Source organism: Fringilla coelebs (assembly GCF_963513975.1).
Source record: "Fringilla coelebs genome assembly, chromosome: 6".
In the NCBI taxonomy this organism is placed as follows: Eukaryota; Metazoa; Chordata; class Aves; order Passeriformes; family Fringillidae; genus Fringilla; species Fringilla coelebs.
In genome coordinates, this window is record NC_140034.1 from 33,142,164 (window position 1) to 33,163,273 (window position 21,110).

At 43.4% G+C, this 21,110-nt stretch overlaps 1 protein-coding gene across 1 annotated transcript in view; it reads right to left on the minus strand.

Moving 5' to 3' along the window:
* PLEKHH1 (pleckstrin homology, MyTH4 and FERM domain containing H1) overlaps window positions 1-5,185 on the minus strand; it is a gene marked incomplete at both ends in the record, with an annotated part of 41,947 nt that extends 36,762 nt beyond the window's left edge. The window contains one exon of the mRNA XM_084207532.1: window positions 5,045-5,185. Within this exon, the coding sequence (XP_084063658.1) occupies window positions 5,045-5,185 (141 nt within the window). The remainder of the gene's footprint in view (window positions 1-5,044) is intronic.
* Between the last annotated feature and the right edge of the window lie 15,925 nt (window positions 5,186-21,110).

The window sequence follows — 21,110 nt, forward strand, 5'->3', positions numbered from 1 at the left end:
CTCATAAAATCAGATGTACCTGGGGTTCTTCTAATAATTTACCAGTAGAGCCCTTTTTTGGTAGGTTGTGGTTGGTTTGGGGGATGTTTTGGTGGTTTTCTTTTAATTGTTTGGTTTTGTTTTAAATTTTTCTTTAAATATCAACATAGCCTCTCATTTGGTGTTTGCCAAGGTCATCTTCACTTGGACTGCTTTGACTGGTCTCAGATTTAAGACCAGTAATACGAAGTCAGCGACACTAAGTTTTATCCACCAAGATGCAAAATTTGAGGAATGCTTCATGGAGTTTGCTGCACTTACTTATGTTTTACAATGGAAAGAATGACATAGAAGAATCTTCAGAAGATTAAAAGAATCATGCCTGAAGAAGAAAAACTATAAAGGGAACTAAGCTCCTTTTCTCTTCAATGCCTTTTTGATAAAACACTGGAGCCAAGTATTCAGGTTGGTCACTAACAGGACCAAACCAATATATCTGAAAATGGACTTATTCCTCTTGGTTTGATCACCCAGAATGGACATGGCAGCATTCCCCCGTTTCCATTTGCCTTCCCTCATATGGCAGCAAGACAACTCTTCTTTCCATACATGCTCACTGACACAAGAGCAGACTGACCCCTACCAGCAAACACGTCAAAAGGCAAATACATGTAGACACCTCAGCAGTCATGTAAATATAAAAGCAATGACACAGATTAAAACCATGAAGATCAAAACCTGCTACATTTAGCATGATACCTCTCACGTTTGCTTTTTCAGTGGAACAATCAAATACAAAAGTCTCCGTAACTTAATATCCAAATCAAGGATGCTTCTTTGGCAGAGGAACAGAGAGATACCACAGAGGAGTGCAGCCATAGAAAGCTGCTCTGACCAAAGAGCCTTCTTGAAGACTGAGTTCAAGGCAATCTAACATGAATAGCAGTGGTCTGTGCTCCATGAATATGAGTCCCCTTCAGAATATTGATGTATCCATGCCCTTATCTATTAGTATCTGGACAGTCATCACCACAGACGGGCAGCAGCAAAATATATTGGCAAAAGAGAGACACTAAACATAACTATTGGGGAGACATAATACACTTTGTGAAACAAAGACTGTTTAAGACAGTAGTTTCAGAATCAATAGTCTCTCCTAGTTTTCTGATTAATTGACAGGGTCTGCACTCACAGCACAGATGAAATTCTGGGCCTTTTTACCAAGATATTATCTTAAACTAATAATTCATTCCTCTACAAGGTGAGCAATCTCCACGAAAAATTCAGGTTAAGAAGATAGGACTGTTCTGACTGAATAACTCCTTGTTGTCCCAAAGCAGTTGCTTCGCATTGCTAGCAGTTATGGATCTTGATCAGGACAGAGAATCTATGTTGGGACCATTCCTAATCACTAAAAAGTTATGAAACTTACGCAAGCAGGGCGACTTGGCTAAGTTCCAGCCAAATCAATTACTTTTGTCACCCTAATTCCTTCTGTAGCCTTAAATGAACTTGTATTTGTCTTAATTTCCTGTACTACATTGTTGGGTTGTCCTACTATGAACTCTTAAATAACTGCTGTGTTCCTGGTGTACATGAAATCATTATTTCACTCATCCCCAGTGTCAGCACTCTCACTGGAGCACATTCAGATTTAATACATACATGCTTGTAAGGCTCTTTCAAATCCCTCAATGAATTAATAATAATGCTTGGTATTTACATGGGTCCTTTCATTCAAAATGCTTTATAATTTGACAAATGCTACTAAGCAATGTGACCCAAGTCACACAAAAAAATTAATAACCAAGCCAAATGCATGGAACTCTTCTTTCAATCGCTAGCCCAGACAGCTTGTATGGAAGAAACAGGACTAGTTGAATAGCCATGCTTGCCTGAGACAAAAGATTCTTTTTCCAAATGTTGTTTATTGAAATAAGACAGAAGCAGGTTAAGTTACCTAGATGGCCCTTCTAAAAACTGCAAAAGATCTTCCTATCAACCATTCACACGGGCTTTCCCTCTCCTGATGGCTCAGAGGAAGCTACATAAAACTGAGTGAAAAAAATCTCCTATACCTCTCAGCTTCATTTTTCTCCTGCTGTTCTGTTCCAGAGCTCACTCTTAACCAGGTCAACTTGCTGCCGAGGCAACGGCCTGGTATGCCACTCACCAGCAGAGGAGTATCCCTTTTTCTTGCATGTGCACAAGAAAATCAGGGTGAAAACAACTGCCAGTTTCCAAAGCAATCCCTGCTAATGTCCACAAGGTAGGACTCAGGGGTCTCGCTCCCTGTGGGGTCCAGCAGGATGGCAGAGCTTTGTCTGGGTGACCAGGGGCTAAGGCTCATCTGCCATACCAACCCCCAGCCAGGCTCTGTGCATCTTGGGCAGCTCTGTTCGATAGCTGAGACCAGGCTATCAACGTGGAAGTTCACACCATGTGAACTAGGGCATTGGCAGTTAAACCACTGGGTTTTAAATTCCCCATGTTCTGAACAGCGATCTAGATTATTCAATCTAAGCGGATTTTAAAAATCTCAAGCATTTAAACTGTTAGAGCACATTGTACTACCAGTGCCAGGCATGAATGGTTGGGGGTTTTGCGAGTTTAAATAGTAAAACCTGTCTTGAAATCATAAAATTAGTTATAAAGAATAAGAAGTGGGGATCAGGTTTTCAAGCCTTACAGTCACTTCCAGACCTACGACAACCTAGCTGGTGAGCAAGTATCACATCCCTGTTAACACTGTTCTTCACTTTGGCCATCTACAAGTATTTTTAAAAAAATAATATTTTTCCTGTTACTGCAAACCCTATTGGGAGGATCTCAAGACAGTGCTTGCCACAGGTTGGCACACAGCTTCAAACTGTGCAGACTTTGCATTTTTCCAAGATCATCCCCCCTCACTGCCCCAAAAAACCTTCCTTTCCTCATAATGAGGAAAAAAAACCTTACAAATCACAGGTTGCTATAAAACCTATGACAAAAATCCCTGAAGCTGCCATCACTAGACGTAAAAAAACACCTCCTTCAGTTCTGCATCACTACCCAACTGAGGATGAGAAGGATGCAGCACAGACAGGAGCCCCTGTTGCTGTGACTGCTGGGGTGTCCTGTGGTGACCAAGGAGAAGGGGAGGAAGGTCTCCGAGCAAGTCATTACAGACCAGCTGGGAACCCAAGGCCCAGGACACTTCCCAGGAGAAGTGTTCAGCATAAGCACTGTGTGTCTGAGTCTACCTGCAGCAGGAGAGCCTGCTGGAGCTATGCCATGGTTCCTGCTGAGGCTCCCCCCTTCCCACATGACATTTGGAGTTAGGAATTGCAAGCCTGTTAGCTCTTTGACCCTTCAAGTAAAGCTACAACAGCACTGTAGAAGTAGTTACAGAATAACCTGATCACTGAACCAAGCTACTCCTTAATCTCAGCAAAAGGAGCATCGCTTTGACTAAAAGGCTGGATAAATGGTAGCCAGGCCCCTGAAGTAGATGAAAATTTAATTCTCTGCCATGACCCACAAACTTCACTGAAGAGACAGTCAAAATATCTGCCAAGTCTCTTCTCCAATAAGGAAGTCCAATAACGTGTGCTTGTCTCATGTGTGGGTAGTCAGGAAGTTTCTCAAAGCAGAAATTAATAAAGCACAAGGACACAGATCTCATAAGGCAGCAAACTTACAAATACTGCATATGAATACTGGTTGTCTTTAGCAGACCTGTTCCACATCTATACGTGTTTGTGGGTTTTTTTTAATGTGCCTTTATCTAAATAGACTTTACAACACCTTTCAATCTTTTTCAAGGTAAGTAATCACTAAGGTCCATCTCAGCAATTAATTTGAAGAGATGAAAAAGCTGCTTTTTCATCTCTTCATTTCTTTTTCATCTCTTCATTTCATTTCATCTCTTCATTCTTTTTTATTTTAAGGAATTGCACAATTCCTTAAAATATGAAGGGTGGAAAAAATGTCTCATGCAGTATATGGCAATAGTGAAAATGTAATTAGTGAAAGCAGGGATGAAAATTACGCCACTCTCAAGTGGCTGTCATCAGGATGTTTTTACATCCAAAATCAACAAACAAGAATATACACATCGAAGTTACATAATGCAGAATGGAGGAAAAGTGAGTTTCGAACAGATCTGTCATTGGGTATAGTAAATTGCAGTCAGCTGTACAGATTTTGACTTCATTAGTAAAACTCTTCTCGCTTTCCTATATAATAATTGAATATCTGAGCAATCTTGGACTGAACTGTGATAACGTGAGCCACATTTTGAAAAAAATGAGCCCCCCAGCAACCTACAAATTTGGACTTCATACACATTTAGTGAAATAGCTTTAATTCTAATTGAAAAACAACACCATTTAAGGCTAAGAAAAATCACAAAAAAATCACACCATGACAAAAACAAGCAAAAAATAAAACTCCAATAAAATCCTCAGATCTTTACCAGTTCTCTCCTCTAGAATGCAAACAAACTCACTCGAGGGCACTTGAAAGACATTAGTAGAAGATGTCTCTAAAACAACAGATGCCATATAAGTTTCCAACATCCAGATCTCAAAATATCTGGCCTTGCTCTTCAGTATCCCCAGAATGTTTTGACTGGATATGAAGTTTTATTCTAACACTATGGCAATACATGTATCCCTGTTTGGGCTTTTAACATTATAGCATAATTTGCTATAATGCTATAATGTTAAAAGCTTTTCTGTTGCCATGCAAGTTATGATCCTGCTGTTCTTACCCAAACATCCATATTTGCTCTGTTGTCTCAGTCACTTCAGATATCCAGAATCTTGCTGGTACAGTGTTTTCCACTAGACTCCAAATACTTGGTGATTTCATAGTAAGCAAAGCTCATTCTTATATGCCACTTTACACCATGACAGGCACATCTCTGCATCTCCACTGATAAAGCAGAGAGCAAAGATGTCCTGTAATCAAGAGAGTAATCCTCACTGCAAGTAACAGATATATTGGATAGCTTGGCATTAGTAGATTTTTTGCTTTTGTGTCACAACTCATCACAAAGTAGAAGAAGTCACCTCTGCCTCACCTTCTCAGCTAACAGCTCTCGGATCTTGCTTGCCTGCAAGCGGAATTTGAAGAGCTGGGACTCCAACATAAGGCATCGCTTTTGCCAGTCCATACAGCTGCCATTCTCCACTGTGAGTTCTGCCATTGTGATGTTAATCATCCATTTAGGATGTCGTCTGAGGTGCTCTAAAAATCCTACAGAATCGAAGGGAAAAAAAGTATGTATTTTAGAAGGACAAACTTATCACCTCTGTGACTAGTTTTCCTTGGTCCCTCTTACAGAACTGGTAACAAAGGCCATTTCTTCTCCAAGCAGAAGATGAAGTGGTACTGCCCTGAGTCACTGATATTGCCCTCTGCTAGAGGTCACTCTTAATGGATAAACATTTACCTTTAGAATGAGTAAATAATTTACTAATGCATTATACTGTATATTCCAGAAACAACATTACTGCCACCCTTACAGTCTTGCTCAGCCTCTACCCAGAGATTAGGAATACTTATTACTCCTGCCTTCTTTGTTCCAGTATGGCTGTAAACCCTCAAGTCACTAAAACCTCCTGCCTCAGGTATCAAACACACATTTTCAGCTTGGGTCACCAGGGCCTTATCTCAAACAGACTGTGTTAAGATGATGTGATGTATTAAGCAACTGTTCCCAATCCCTAACTACTTGACACAGTCAGTTGACAGTAAGAGTGGAAGTGCCCCAGTATCTAAACAATTGCTCTGTTAAAACAAAGAGAATCCATACAGGAATAAATTAGGGCTAAAGACAAAATATGCCCTTCTATTGAAGTCCTTGTAGACAACAAGAAATATATACAGCCCCAGAAAGTGGAGAAAGCTGTAGTTTTTGAAGACCTTTTATTTTCCTACTCAGTAACAGTTCAGACATTTCAGATACTTATAATAAAAGACCCAAACACTTAGACAATAGATGTTCTTAACCAAATTCAGGTATTCAGAAACAAAAAGGTCAACTCAGTGCTTGCAGTCCAGCAGCCAGCTATATGATCAAACAATAACAAATGTTTACAAAACTAGAACAGCTGTTAGCGCAGCTTCGTCAGAACAATTAAATCCTTACTTGTTAAAGGAACTTCTCACCAGCTCACAGGCAACCTCTCAAGTCCCAAACAGTGACAGATGAAGGAACAGTCTGGGATTTGCAAGAAAGCAACCAAGTCACTCAGCCTCATTGTCCTTACATCTGCCTTTCTCCGCAGAAGGAAAAGTTTAAGATGTCCCTCCAGTTGTATCCACTTGTCAGGATACCTGGTTCATGTTCTGCATGTAAGACTTGAGATTCAAATTACAATGAGTATACATAATAGTGTGAGTACACATAACACAACAAACCCCTCTATCCAGCTACACATCTGATGTTCCGAGTTAAGGAAGATGCAATTTCTACCCTTTGGCTATAAACATTACCTGTGAGTTATTTTATGTTCAGGTTGCTTTCTTTGTTCAGTAATAAAAAGTTTCCCAGACCGCAGGTTGCCTACTTTTCCAATGACTTGTGAAATACTATTCCAGAGGGTAGGTTTCAGTAAAACAAGACAAAGGTATGTTCATGTGCAGTACTGCAGCACTGAAAACACTCCACAATAGGAAAGAAGACCACTTTCCTACAAGGAGCACACTTACTGCTTTAGAGAAATAGAGGCCATCCTTTTCCACAGCCCATCCCGCACACTGCTCTGATCTCTAGCCTTAACTCCTTGCCAGGCATTTAACCAGGTTACCTTTGGTACACTTTTCAACACTGCAGCGTTTCCCTGTAAGGTAGTGCTATCAGTCCTTCTCAAGCTGAAAGAGTGCACTAAGTCATGGAAGGATCCTACAACACTGTTAACTTTGTTTACAGCTAACACTGTTTTGAATACAAATATTAATTCAGCTCTCAAATGAAATTATTTTCTCTTTCATACAAGTGTATTTTTCATATTTTTATGTAGCTTTCATACAAGCTTTTAGTCTTTATTCATAAAGTTTAAATCCGAAGAGGACATACAAATGAATGGGATGGACTCTAATGACACAAAGCAAAATGAAACTGAAGTACTGAATAACTTACATCAAAGCAAAAGTAATTTTCCACACAGACCATAACTTCTGGTTGAACTAAAATACCCCCGTTCTGAATAGGGGGTCTATGATGGGATAGGTGTCCTGAATCATTGCATTTTATTCTTTATCACTACAGAAAACTGCATTTTATAATCCCTTTCATAAATGAAATTGCCCTTCCCTAGAACCATGCTGGCAGTTCTCCCACTATTCTTATTATTCTAGAACCTCACGCCTCTAATGAGCTGCCTTCTAATTACCAGCATAAACATAATCATAACCAGCTTGTATCTGTTAATTCTTGTACATTATTACCCTTCAGTTTAGCTAGGGTTTTTTTCCTCCCTCATATTTCCCCCTTGATATATTTATAGATATCAAAAACTTTTCTTTAAGGACCTCAATTTGCAAGGCTAAAGACAAGGGGCTCCTTTCGTCTCATAAGAAAAGCTCCCTGCTCTCCCTCTGTACCTGTTCCAGCTTCAGTGCACATCATATAAAAGAGCTGGCTCTTCTCACTCCCTTTCATAGCCATGGGTGACCACAACTGCATCTGAAAGGCAGCATGCACCCACAAAGCCTAGTGTAAAGGCATTTAGCACTTTCCCCTCTCGTAGGGAATGCCTCATCTGATTGCGTTTGCCTTTTTTTTACAACCATATTGCACTGGTGGTTGACATTCACAGACAAGCTGACACAACCGGAATAGAGCAATCTTAGATGACTTTTCCTTTGTAAATGGCAGATGCGGGGAGCAGGAGGGTAGTTACAAATGGACTGGAACAGATTATTAAATCTCAGGTCTGTGCCAGATTTCTGAAATTCTGTACTACAGGCCATTGCAGTACCACACAATAAGACAAGCAGCAAAGGGCAGAAACTGATGCACAGGAACTTTCATTTGAACGTAAGGAAGAATTTCTATTGTGCAGGTGACTGAGCACTGGAACAGGTTGCCCAGAGAAACTGTGGACACTCCTCACTGGAGATATTCAAGAACCATCTGAATGCAATACTGAGCAACGTGCTCTTGGACGGCCCTGTATGAATACGGACATTGGACCAGATGATCGACTGTGGTCCCTCCCAACCTGAACCATTCTGTGATTGCAAAATTCAACACGGCCATGGTGATTGATTAGTATAAGTATAGGTTATATTTTTAATTACAGGCAGTATTTTTAACATTTAAAAGGCACAGTTTGGTTTTGGGTATCTGGAAGAAGTCTTACTGTTTATGCAACTGAATCTTTTCCTCCTCTACTAATTTTAAGAGTGCTCTTCCAGATTTTGTGACCACTTTGTTGCTTCTAATGCGCGATTTTGTTTCGTGTCATTAGATGAATCCCCTGTGTCAGTGGCCAATCCTATGAGCAAAATACCTACCATCTAACCGCCCCCTCCTCAGCACTGTGTTGTCACATTCTCTCTTGTCATTTGTCTATCTTACCATTCTTCTATTAATCCCCATCTCCTCCACTTAAGCTAATAACTTCCCCATGTGTAATCATACCAAATGAGTTCTGAAGACTAGAGATTAGAATTATAGCTTTTCCCCCTAGCAAAAACCTTACACTTTTTCAGAGAAAGATACTGTATCACAATGTCTAATATTTATCTCTAGAGTACAACTTCATTTACAAAACTTATTCTGCATTTTCATTTATGATTAAAATACATTGTTCCTTCTCCCCTGTTCTTCTGAATGTATGCAGTTCATCTGTACTCTGCGAATTACAATATGAACCTCATTTTGACAGACTGCCTTTAAATCACTTCCATCGGATCTGCCATTTCAGATGTCCTTTTTAGTAAGTCTTAACCATCTTTTTCTCAGCACATTTTTTGATTCCCCTTCCTCTCCCAGATATTGGTCCTCTTCATATCAGATAAAGAATTTATAAGGATATATTTACATAAAACTGTCTCTTTTAAACCCTTACGCATAAGAAGAAGGTGGGAACCTGATATTTACTGAGGCAGTACTCTTATTTCAGGGATTCAGAACATAGGAGACAGCCACTCTATTCAAACAAGCTGAGATTTTCAAAACTTCATTCATAAATGCATACAGCCACTTCTTAAAGAGCAGCTTGATTTTCAATGTTAAGTATTCAACAAATGTCAGTGACAATAATGGCAGATAAAAAGTCCTTAAAACCCTGTGGAAGAAAAAAATTACTCAACCACCTGCTAAATGCTGTCAAAATTAGAAGTCTCATGCATATGTCTATAAGTTTTGACCAACACCAGAGACAGTTCTGACCCTAAATATCATATCCAAAATAAATATGATCATATTTGCTTGGAATGTCCATATCCAGTTGTAATTCTGATGAAGCTGAAATTTAAATCAAGATGTCATGTGTTTGGGGGTTTTTCTTTGTGTTTTCAGACTACAATCAGCTGATGTTGCAGATGTAGGTGGATCCAGAACTAGAAATCAAAATACTTAGGAGACTTTGTACACTTCCACCTGAAAAGCCGAAACAATCAATCAATGTGAAGACTTTCAGGTGCAGATACAAATGCAAGTAAAGCATTTGCAGCTTTGTTCATGCAGTGCAAACAATAAAGACAAGCCCTATTTCCATATTCCAGATGCATCTGCTCAGCTCAGCAAGAGATTCACGCAGGCTGTCATAGAGGATTCACAGCACAAGGGGATCGCAGTTCTTAGCACCTGCCCATAAAAAGTACCAGTGTCTGAACACCAGAGCTGAATATTGGTCTAACTTTTAGCTACCATCTTACTACAAAAGGAATCACTAGAAAAGTGATAAATGAAAGGGAAGAGAGTTCTTCTCATGTCACTGAATTGGCATCAAGGGGGTCAGCGGTACAGGCAATGGACAAAACTGAGCGGGAAAATCCTCTACTATTAAACAACACCCTGTCCCCAGCCACCTCACTTTCCACTTCATACTCGCCTCACCCTCAGCTTTTTAGCACTGAAGCCATTGGAATTGCTCAGCCACGCAGTCATTTCCCGCTCAGGAGCGCGGCCTGAGATGCGCAGAGCATGGGCGGAGAGGGGCGTGGGGGAGAAAATAACACAAAAAGCTGCGGAAAGGGCAAGGAAAAGGCTTTTCGCGGGCCTGGGGTGGGAGGGAGCGGGGAATAATTCCCCCTCAATATCCGCGCAGGTGGCTTAGCTAGTAAAAGTGCCTGGAGGCAGGAAGAAGGGCTCCCAGTTGTGCTCTTCTACCTGCAGAGGTCTTGCCCTGCACACCGAGGCGTAAGGAAGGCAGGAAGGCAGAAGAGACCGCTGAGCTTACAGACATTTACTTCTAGAATCGCATCTCCCCCTTCGTGCGGCCATTTCTCCCCCCACTTCTTCCATGACTCTTCAGGGCCAAAGTCCCAGACCGAAAGCAAACCTCAGTTAACAGAGATGCCCCAACATAAGACCCAGAATGCTCCCGCCAGTCCCCTGACGGTCATCTTCGAAGAAAGCCAAGCTGGGGGAGTAAGGCTGTGCCAGCCAGCCCCGCGCAGACCGGCCCTCCAGAGCCCCCGGTCGCCCTCTCGCCCGCCCCGGGGGCGCGTCCCCGCCCGCGCTCACCTTGGCCGGCGCGGAGGTCTCTGCCCGGCGGGGCAGGACGGGCGCAGCCGGCGGCGTCCCGGGGCTCCCGACCCGCGGCGCGGCGGGGCCGGCCCTGGCCGCGGGCGGCTGCGCGGTGCCGGGCGGCAGGCAGGTGCCCGGCACGGCTCCTGTCCCATTCAGCACTTTACCATTCCCTCCCCGGTTTCCTTCGGGCGGGAGAGCCCGGCTCAAATATCAGACACGGCCCTCCCGAGGAGAGCAGGAACTGACATCAGCCGCCCCGGGCTTTTAACCCCTTCCCGGGCTCAGCGGCGAGGCAGGTGGGGCGGGCAGCGCAGGGTGCCTGGGCGTCCCGGGGCACGACAGCGGCAGCCGCGCTTCGCCCCGGGCGGGGACATCTCTCTCTCCGCCCACCTTGCATCCTCACGGACTGCCACCGAGTTTCCCGAGATCTCCCTCTCATCTCCCAGACCTCGGAGCTGATGCTACCCAAACCACCCCCAGACCACCAGGGCAGCGCCGTTTTCTGTGGAGCAGACGGGCTAGGAGCTGGTACCTACAGAAGCACGCTGCCCTTGCTGCCACTGGAGCCTTGAAGGGCGGGAGGTCCATCTGAAGCTCTAGATGGAGCACCCTTCACTCGTTGTCGGCAACCCGAGGGCATGAGGCTGGTGCCATCATGACAGTGATGAAAAACAAACTAGTATAATGGTCTCCTGACCAGAGGACACCAACCTGTACATGTACTGTGGCCATTTCTCATGTAAAATGGCTTAAACAAACAGGTCCGAGGCCTCAAGCATTTCTAATGATAGCTGCCAACACACAAAATATGTTATTCAGACATCAGGCCATCACTTACTGAGCTACTTTACATGCAGAAATGCCTTATATAACCATATGGTGACATAAAGGAGTGTATTCCCTGTGTTATACCAAGAACTGGTGATTTCTTACTGCCTCAGGAGCCTGGGCAGTAGCAGCAAGTGAGTGCACACACCATGTGCTACTGGCTGCTGCCCTCTGCCCTGGCTACTCCCTGACACCCCAGGCTGACCAAGCTTATGTTCTATGCCCTCTCCTTTTGTGTTGCGCAGACCAGAGCATGCAAATGCCAGTAAAAAGGGACTGGAGACAGATGGGCATGGTAGGACAAAATGTCCCTAGAGACATGGGTCTCAGACCAATGTCTTTTAAGGCAAAAGGCCCTTTGTTCTGCTCTTCAGGTTCAGCAACTACTTTTTACTTATTCCATTATCAGGCTCATTATTTCCATTAGAGATACTTTTAAAATGTCTATATGAGGCTCCCCTCAGTGGAGATAACAACAATCGTTCTGATGTGTATCTTTCCAGCCATTTTCCATGGACCTTCCACATGGACCCTTTGCTGCCATGACAGTTGGTCTCATCTCAAGAAAATGAGTCTGTCTTGTTGGTGAAGGGCTGCACCAGAATGATGGTATCTTGAGTGGTTATGAGAAATCTTGGAATGTTCTGAAACTGTACTTTGTCACCTGTTGAGACTACTTGCACAAAACAGGGCAGTCTGAAATAAACAGGCTACAACAATCTACGAAGGAAGCACATAGAAGAACCAAACAAAATTATCTCCTAGGACACTAAGCAACACTATTCACTAGACATGGTTAAACAAGATTTTAAGAGTTGTTATCTGGCTCACAGATACTGCCTGGTTCAAGATCTGCTGTTTATTTAACATTCATTGTAAACTTTTTCCTCACATTGATAGTGTGCTTTCACTGATGTCTTGGCAGAGAAACATTTGGTACCAAATCATTTACTATGCAAAAATAAAAAGACTGATGTGATTAAGTGGTCAAAATATAAAAATATAACTAAAAACATAAGGTCAAGATTTGGACACTGGAGTGAATAAAGGCAGACTCTGAAATCTACACCTCATTATCCAAATAAGTAGTCAGATTTCCAAAGACTCTGAGGACACTGCAGTTCCCTAAAGATGGGTTCGCTTTAGATTTCTCATCTGTTTCCAGTTCCATGGGAATTTGGTTGAATGAAGCTGCCTGTTCCTAGCTAAGAGACAAAGCACGCATTACAGAGCTGGTTCAGGCAGAGAGCAGGAACGCACTACACAGGGATAGCTGGAGAGCCAAGTAGAGAGAGGCAAAGAACTGAAAAGAAACAGGCATCTGGTGAGGAGCTCTCCCATTTGGACAGGTGAGCAAGGACAGGCAGGAATACAGGCAGAGATCAAGCTGAGTATTGGGACAGTATCATCCAAAGAGATTTCACCAGCAGTTCCCAGTAGAAAGGGCTCCAGTTGCCTACAGTCTGCATGTTGTGTGTGAGTCTGTATTAATCATTATGCCCAGTGATCAAGGAATTGTAATAAATAATCAGAAACAGCACAATTTGTGCCTTCCTATAATTATTGCAGAGGGCAAAATGTAGCTTCATGCTTTACAGAGTCCACTCCTGAACTGAGGCTAGCCAAAGACAAAATGAGAAAGACCTATTCCCTTCATGCTCCCATCCTATTCTTGCTTCTTTCAACTACAGCATGCAAACAGAATATTTCTTAATCTCAATTTTATAAGCTATTTTTATTCTTCCCTTAAAGGCACTGGTCAAGTTCTCTCATTTGCACCAGCAAAGCCAACCGGATCATATCACTCACTGAAATGTCAATATCTGGCCTTGTGTTTTTCCCAGGCAATGAAGCTTGACTGCCAGGACATTCCTCAGCCACTGAACTTTGTATAACAAAGTACCTCCCTAAGAATTGCCTGTGCACACCTTGCTTTAACCCCTGGAGGCCCAGAACCACATCAGCACTCACATAACAATGTTCTGCGATGTATTTAATGCAATTATTCTTCAAAGATATGCCTCCTTATATCTTCTGTCATGTCTGTTAAAGTATTTCACAGAATTATTATTAAAAAAAATAAATCATGGTTTCCATTAAATTTCCATTAAAATAGAAAAATAGTTTGTCTTCAAAAGGAGAAGGTTGTCAGAACAACCAGTATCTCACTGTTCCCAAATTATTTCCCTTGGCAGTGGTCTTTAATATGGCTGCTCAAGCATTGTATGTCAGGTCTTTGCAATCTGCAGACAAATCATTCAGCAAAAAGTAAAATTTACTATAAACAGCAAGTACCTTATTGACAAAACAAACTCTCTGGCCGATCCAAGACACTTAGCTTGGCACTGCCAGACTACACTGTTAGACTATCCTTATCACAACACAAGCACAGACTGCTTTGTTCAGAGCACCATATCCAAGATACCTAAATAGAAGGACAAAGAGATAAATGAGAGCGAGGGGTCAGAAGATTAGAGCAGAATGAACTCTTTCTCTTAGTAAGCAAAGTTGTCACAGTTCTGCAGGTGGGAGAGAGCACTGTGTTCCAGACACAGCGCTGCTGAAAACTTACCAAATGGGCAAGGACACCAGCCAGACCAAAAGTTCATGTGTCAGAGCCCCCTGAAGGCTCAATCCTGTGTGGGAAAAAAATTGCACAAAAAAACCCCAGTACCTTGAAACACCAGTTTGAGGTATTTGTCGCTCTCCACAAGCAGCTTAGGCTTCATATTGTAGTTCTCTAAATTCCACCTGTGTTAGAAGCTTAAAAATGTTGAAAATGGCCTTTGTGCCTAGTTCTCTTTCTCTCTTTCTCCTGGGTTTGCAGACAGACACAATACAGAGTTGCAATCCCCTGCCTTTCTTCTCTTCTAATCAGCAATGACAAGTTCATGCATTAAAATAAGACACTGGCAGCTGTGGATCACCTTGCTGCATAAACCAGTTTCTCGTGGGAGGACCCAGTGGGAGGGCCAGGAAACCATTGCCCTCCAGTACTCTGTCAGCTGGTTTTGATCGTGTTATGGTCATCCTGTCACACTTCACACACAGACACTCATGTGTATTATTCAAGCCAGAACTTGAGCAAGAACATATGTTTTATATATACTGTCTTGACTGGCACAGAGAAAAACAATGGAGAATTCCCATTTTCCTTAGGGAGTTATCCCGGGGGCAACTCAAGTGTTACTCTCAGTATTAATAGTTCTTGCCTTGTTTCATCTCTGGGTTTTTCCAGTTTCAGCTCCTAAGTACCAAATTTCACTATGTCTTTTTTTCAATACATTAAGAAATCATTAACTATCATTAAAGTAGCCTGTGATAAAAAACTTAACTTTCTTCTCTATAAAAATACACACAGTTGTAACATCCCTCACAGTAATTAATATTTTTTAATGCTTGTATTCCCATAGGTTTATCTAGATCATAGATTAGACAACTGGATCTTTAAAAGCCCGTTTGGGATTGTTATCAGCATGCTCATGTGGGCCTGTTCAACTCCTGTTTCAGAACAGGGAAGAAAGGAGGATGGCATGTGGGAGTCTTCAAGCTGCAGAGAAGAAAAACAGTCCTTACAAGTGTATTTGTTTTGTGCGGTCTTCTTGTGTCTGGATTGGCTGGTATGCAGCCCCAAAGGTTCCCACATACCACAGCACACTTTGAATCTGAGTCCACAGGCTACAGCAGTGACTGCTGTGCAAGTGCTGCTGCACATGATGCAAGTCACAGGTAAACTCTGTCAATCCAGATGCTGCATAGAAGGAGGGTGGTGGAGCTATGACAAGGTGCTGGAAGGAATCAGGAAGAGCCCTGGAGAGTTGGACCTGCTGCTCTGGCAGCCCCACTGCTGCAAGAGAGGGCCACATCTGCTGCTGCAAGGGACAGTCCATACCCCTCAGACCTTGCTTTAAGGGCAGGAACAGGTCTTTCTTCCCAGGGGGAGGGAAACTCAGGCAAAGTAGGCAACAACCTACGGTAATTTTCTTTCCCGAGGTACCCTGTGAAATGTCAGCAAAATACCTATTTACAGAGCTGTCTCTGGAAAAACAATGCAAAAAGCTGCAATGGAGAAAGAGATCTAAACAAAATGGGAGCAGGGCATCAATTAATTTATAGATTACTGGTTTGAATTCAAGCCAAGTAAAAGAAATAACCACTGGTCAGCTGCCCTCTGACAAGCAGCAGCAGCAGTGGCAGCTGTATGGACAAACTGGTCATCTCAGCCCCATTTTTAAACGTCATCTGTCTGAGGGGCATGTTTATTAGGGGAGTGCTGAGGAGGCAATAGTGTGCGCTGCAGGTGGCCAGAGGAGCTCCATGGAACATAGACCCCTATTACTGCAGTTGTTCATTACAGTTCTGCACCTAGCCATCACTTAAAATAGTTTCTCAGCATAAAAACTCAGACCACAAGAAATCATGGGGAGAGAGCCCATGTCTGATCTTCACTAGACTTGTGAAAAGATTTGCTGGATTGGAGAAATTTGGGTAGGCTAGGAGAAGGTGTTGTCATTGTCTGTAGCAGAGCTGAGGGAAAATACTATTTCCAGACTTGTTACATCAATATTTCTAGTAAAGACCAAAGTAGGTCCCAGCTTGCCCTCTGTTTGGGTGCTGATCTAAGAACTTTAGAATGGGCACCTGGGACAGCTGTGTGGTAAGAGGCAGGGGAAGCTGCCCAAGACTGTCTCTGGATGGAGAATCCCTGCCCTTTCACAACCAGTGGAGGTCTGTACTGGCTGGTGGGGGAGAGAAGACACTAGTAAGAGATGGGGCTAGTCTGTGGGAAGGGTTTTGGCTGCCTTCCCAGTATCGCACTGAAGTTATGCCTACAGCTGCCAGATGTCAGCATAGGGTGTGGAGAAGAACATGATTCCCCGCCATAGGACTCCGACTTGCAGAGCTTTTGTTGCTGAAACCAGCGTGCAGGCTGTCCTCCATAAGAGTGCAGGAGGGGTTCGCTGGAGAGGTTTTTGGCTCTGTTTCTTGTCTCACACCAGAGCCAGGCACACAGTTCCCAGTTTGTGATCTTTGCTCTGGGATCTTTCAGACTTGTCAAGGCATTGTGTAAAGGGAGGAATTATTTCACTTCCACATGGAGGGTGGAAATGTTGAGAGCTCCTGCAGAGATCCCTCTCCCTGCTTCTCTCAGGAGGGGTCATCCCCAGGTGAGCAGTGTTGGAGAGATCTCCATCTCTACACAGATGAGATCCCCAGACAGCACACTCTCAGAACAGCGGTTGTTGAGCTTCCCTGGCATGATTGTTTCTGGCAGTTTCCACAGTGATCCACAAAACCAGCACAGATCTCTTTGGGAAGGCAAATAATAGAACTTGGTAGTGCATCTGCCTGAGGAGGGGGTAACAATCCCACTTTCATATTGTCAACTGAGTTCTAGGGTCAGTCCTGGGGCTTGCCCCACTCCCCTCCTGAGCTGGTAAGGAAAGCATTTCTGTGCCCTTCCCCTAAGGACTCAAAGCAGTAGCTCCCATTTATAGATGTTACAAGCTGCCATCACAAGGTTGAAATGGTATTGCAAATTGGTTTTTGTGGACAACACTGGCAAGTGATGTCAGCAGGCAGCCCAAACAAGCAGTGTCTGATAGTACTTTGACTGCTTGGGATTACTGGGAAGCACTGATGAGGAGCTCAGGATGTATCACAGCATGGTCCAGCATGCAAACACATACACAGGTATGACATAACTGTAAATTTCAGGAGAAAACCTGCACCTGTGCTCTCTTTCCTCCTATGTCTGAAAGCACATGGACAAAATCTCAAACTTTTATCCTTGGTCACAGATGAAAACTATTAATGGGCAAGAAACAAACTCAATCTTACCACCACAGTACCTTGCCACCAAGACTTCACCCTCTGCTCTCAAGATCTGACCCTGCCCTCTTCTTCATTGCAGAAGCAATGTTACTGAGCACACTCTTCCCCACGCAGTTTGGAGGTGCCTGCCTGATACCCACCTACTCATTTGCGTGCAGCAAACGTTGCCAAACAGCACAGCTGCCAGAATGAAATGACATGGAGGGAATGGGTGGAAGGGTATTTTTCTGATCTGCATAATTTTTGTGATTCAGCTTAAGATTCCAGAAAATTCTGGAGGGGAGGGGTAAAAATTATAAACGATAATATGGCTTTCAAACACAGCCAACATGCATCTTAAAAAGGAAACCTAATTTTGTGTGCCTCCACCTCTGGGCAAAATGTTTTTGGCTTGGTTTCAAAGGTGCTGGGAAATTCAAGGGTTGGGTTTCTCTGAAAACCAGCCCCAGGGTTGGTTGCACCACCCTGCAAGAGGGTGACCTGGAAAAGGTGCCAGTTTTGAAAATGTTATCTTAATTTGATTTTTTTTTCATTTTGTAATTTCCCATCAATGCGCTTTCCCTGGGAGGCTCAAAGATTGATCTAGAACTTGTCTTTCATTCTGCACACTGCCTGAAGCAGGAATCCTTGTAAGAGAAATGGCACCTTGGCTGTAGGTTTAGATGGTGCTTGGCTTTCATTGTGCTGACTGCTGCAATGTAAGAGACTCCCACCCATGTCCTCATGCTATGCTCCCTTCCCCAGAGTCCTGCGGGTCCACAGGGGAGCTTCTGAAGCCAAGGTCACTGCCCAGCCTCTCCCTCTGTCCCTGATTGCCTCCCCTGCTCTGGGGCAGCCCTGTAACCTCAGTCCTGGTGTAGAGGTGTTCTGTGTCTCCTTGCACTCTCAGAAGCCCATGCCAGGATGCAGCATTAGACACACAGGCAATTAAAACAATTCCAGCAGCTACAACACAAAACTGAGTTAGGGCCTTCTGCAAAGGATGTCATGAGTAATTTTTACTTATTTGTTTAATTAGTGTTAATTGCACACAGTAGGAGGTCAGAACTCTGCCTGCAAATGCTCACTTGGCTGTGAAGTGTGAGTTCTAGAAACTCTACTGAAGAGTTTCATTCTAGAAATTCCAGTCAAGGGGCTGGAGAAAGAGGGGGATTTGCATTTTGTGTCACAGAGTCAGTTTCATTCACAGCAGATGAATGAAATTCTAGGAATTTTTTTATGGACCAGAAGGAGAAAGAAGACAAGAAGTATAGGAAGTTCATCCAGAGAGCCACCAAGAGGGTTAATGGGCACCATAGACCTTGGAACGTCTTCCTGGCTGCACAGGAGGTACCTCTCGAGGCAGGTATAGGCACTCCACCCCTGTCCCACATACAAGGGCTTGCTTTGGGTATCTAAACTGGGGGGGAATGGGGGTGTTCAACTTTCCCCTTTTGGGGCTCTCTTTTAGTCAGAAGTGTGTTCCCATTGGTATCTGCTGTAAAACACACCGCTGATAAGCTCCGTGTCTGCGTTTCTGCGCAGCGCCGTGCCCAGCGTGCCCGCACGCTGCCGCTGTGCTCCGGCGCCGCCTGGTGGCGGGAGGCGGAGCGGCGGGCGGCGCTCCGCACGGCGGGATTGAGCCCAGGATTTGGGCTACCGAAGGGACCCTCCGAAACCGAGTGTCCTGAGAGTGGGCGACGCCTTTGGCTGGTTTCTGCCTTACCAGGGAAACAAACTTCCCAGCGGGAAAGTCAGGCATCACCCTCTCACAGACATAAATGCGACCTCTGCTAATTAAAACTCATAGAGGTCTTTCTTCATCTGGAGTAAGTAGAAACCTTGGATAAGGCAAACACCCAGGCCGTGTCGAGGGACCAGGAGTATGAATCGGAGTATGAACAGCCATAATTTGTTAAGGGCTTCTGTTGGAGGGTTTCTAAGACTTAGCCCAAACCATGTCTCCAAGACATTGGATGAACATGCTAACATATAATCCTGACTCAGTGGGCACTTGGGTAATTATTTCTAAAAAGCACATAAGTATTGGATTGTTTTGCCAGATAAACATATGGGAATGTGTAAGGGAGAAGGGAAAAGTGTTCCTAAGTCAATGATTGCATACATTAACTATGTTTGGTTCAGCCATTAATCCAAAGAACTATTTTCTCTTTTCTCTATTTTCCTAAATCCACAAAGCCCTTAAGAGTTTTCCCCTAATATTCATTAAAGTTGGATCCACTTCCACACTTAAAACAGGTCAAAATGCTTCTGTAGAAACCACTTGTCTCCTCTCAGCCTTGTTTTTTTCCTCGTAAGAACAAATTGACATGAGTCATTACCATTTATATTTGCCCAAAGATTATTTTGCTTCTCTGAAAACATCACAGAAATCAAAAACCATATATTAAACCTTTCATAAATTAAGAATTTTAACAAAATATTTTTGTGCTGGATCAAAATTATAATGTCATTCTTCTAATGAGCCAAAGTAATGCCACCATTACCGCAGGGAGGGGTTGCTTTTGCTTTCATATCTAGGAGAGCTTCAGAGCCTGAACTGCTAGCTTTACATTCCCTCTGCAAAGCACTGTGTGGCCATACAGAAATGCAGGGTACTGACTCCAGATTTCTACAATCTTGTCTGAAATCAGCGTTCACAGTGCCCTATCTGAGCTTAGATTTATGTTTAAGGTAAGCCTGCTGCAATAAAATGTATTCTGTGAATTGTAGCCATGTAGGCATAAAAGAAGAGAGGATTCAGGACATCTTCCACCAATTTGCCTGCGCAGGTTCAGGCAACATACCCCTGCTTGCAAGAGGCTACGCTCACATGGATTTGTGACTGGGTCATGTCTTACCAGCTCTGTACCACCTCTATCCAGCACGTTCCGGGTAGCAGCAGTTGTGTCACTCCTGAAAGCTCATATTTGGTTCCCCCAGAGACCAAAATCTCTGGGAAGTGTCCTGAATTTCCAGTAGCTGCTTAGACCATTATCACAAAATCAATCACAGATGGTGCTTTTGGTGCTGGCAGGTTGGAAAAAAAAGTCTCTTGGCTTATATCCTGAGCACATTTGATCTGGACTGACTGGATGGGATCGTGACAGCCCACCATCCTGTCATTAGAACAGAAACACTTTCCTGACTGCGACAAACATTTGGGCAAGGATGAACACTTTAAATAGCAAACTTTAGACTTAAATAGGTACACTTTGCCCTTGCTGCTTGGCTCTGCATACCAAAGACTTAGCTCTTAGCAACATGAAATCCCATCCTAATTAGCTACTGTTTAACAATACCAAGCTCCTTCTGTTCTGGAGCTACAGAGGAGGGGAGAATTCCATATCAAGCCCAATGCAGTTCAAGACTCTATCTGTGGATTTTTTTTTCCTTCTTTTTTTTTTCCTCCAGTGGAAAGTAGCCCTATATGTTAAACCTGAGCCACTCTGTATGAGTAAAAATGACACTCAAGAAATTAAACCAAACATAACCTGGAGAATCACTTGCACAAAGCATCAAGACTCACATACTTCACTAGAATTAAAAAAATACCAGATGACACATGCAGCTCTGCCCACCATAAATGCCATTGACTAGTCATGATCATTCAAACGTGGGTTTGCACTTGGTTTCTTTTTATGCTATTACAAACACTTTCCTCACCTTACAGCATAGTCCCTGGATTCAAGTTTCTTTCCTGGTGCAGTCTCAGGACACATAGAATGACAAGGAAAAACTGGGTTTTTTTCAGCCTTTCAAGAAAGCTTGTTACAATCTGTTTCACTTACTATCC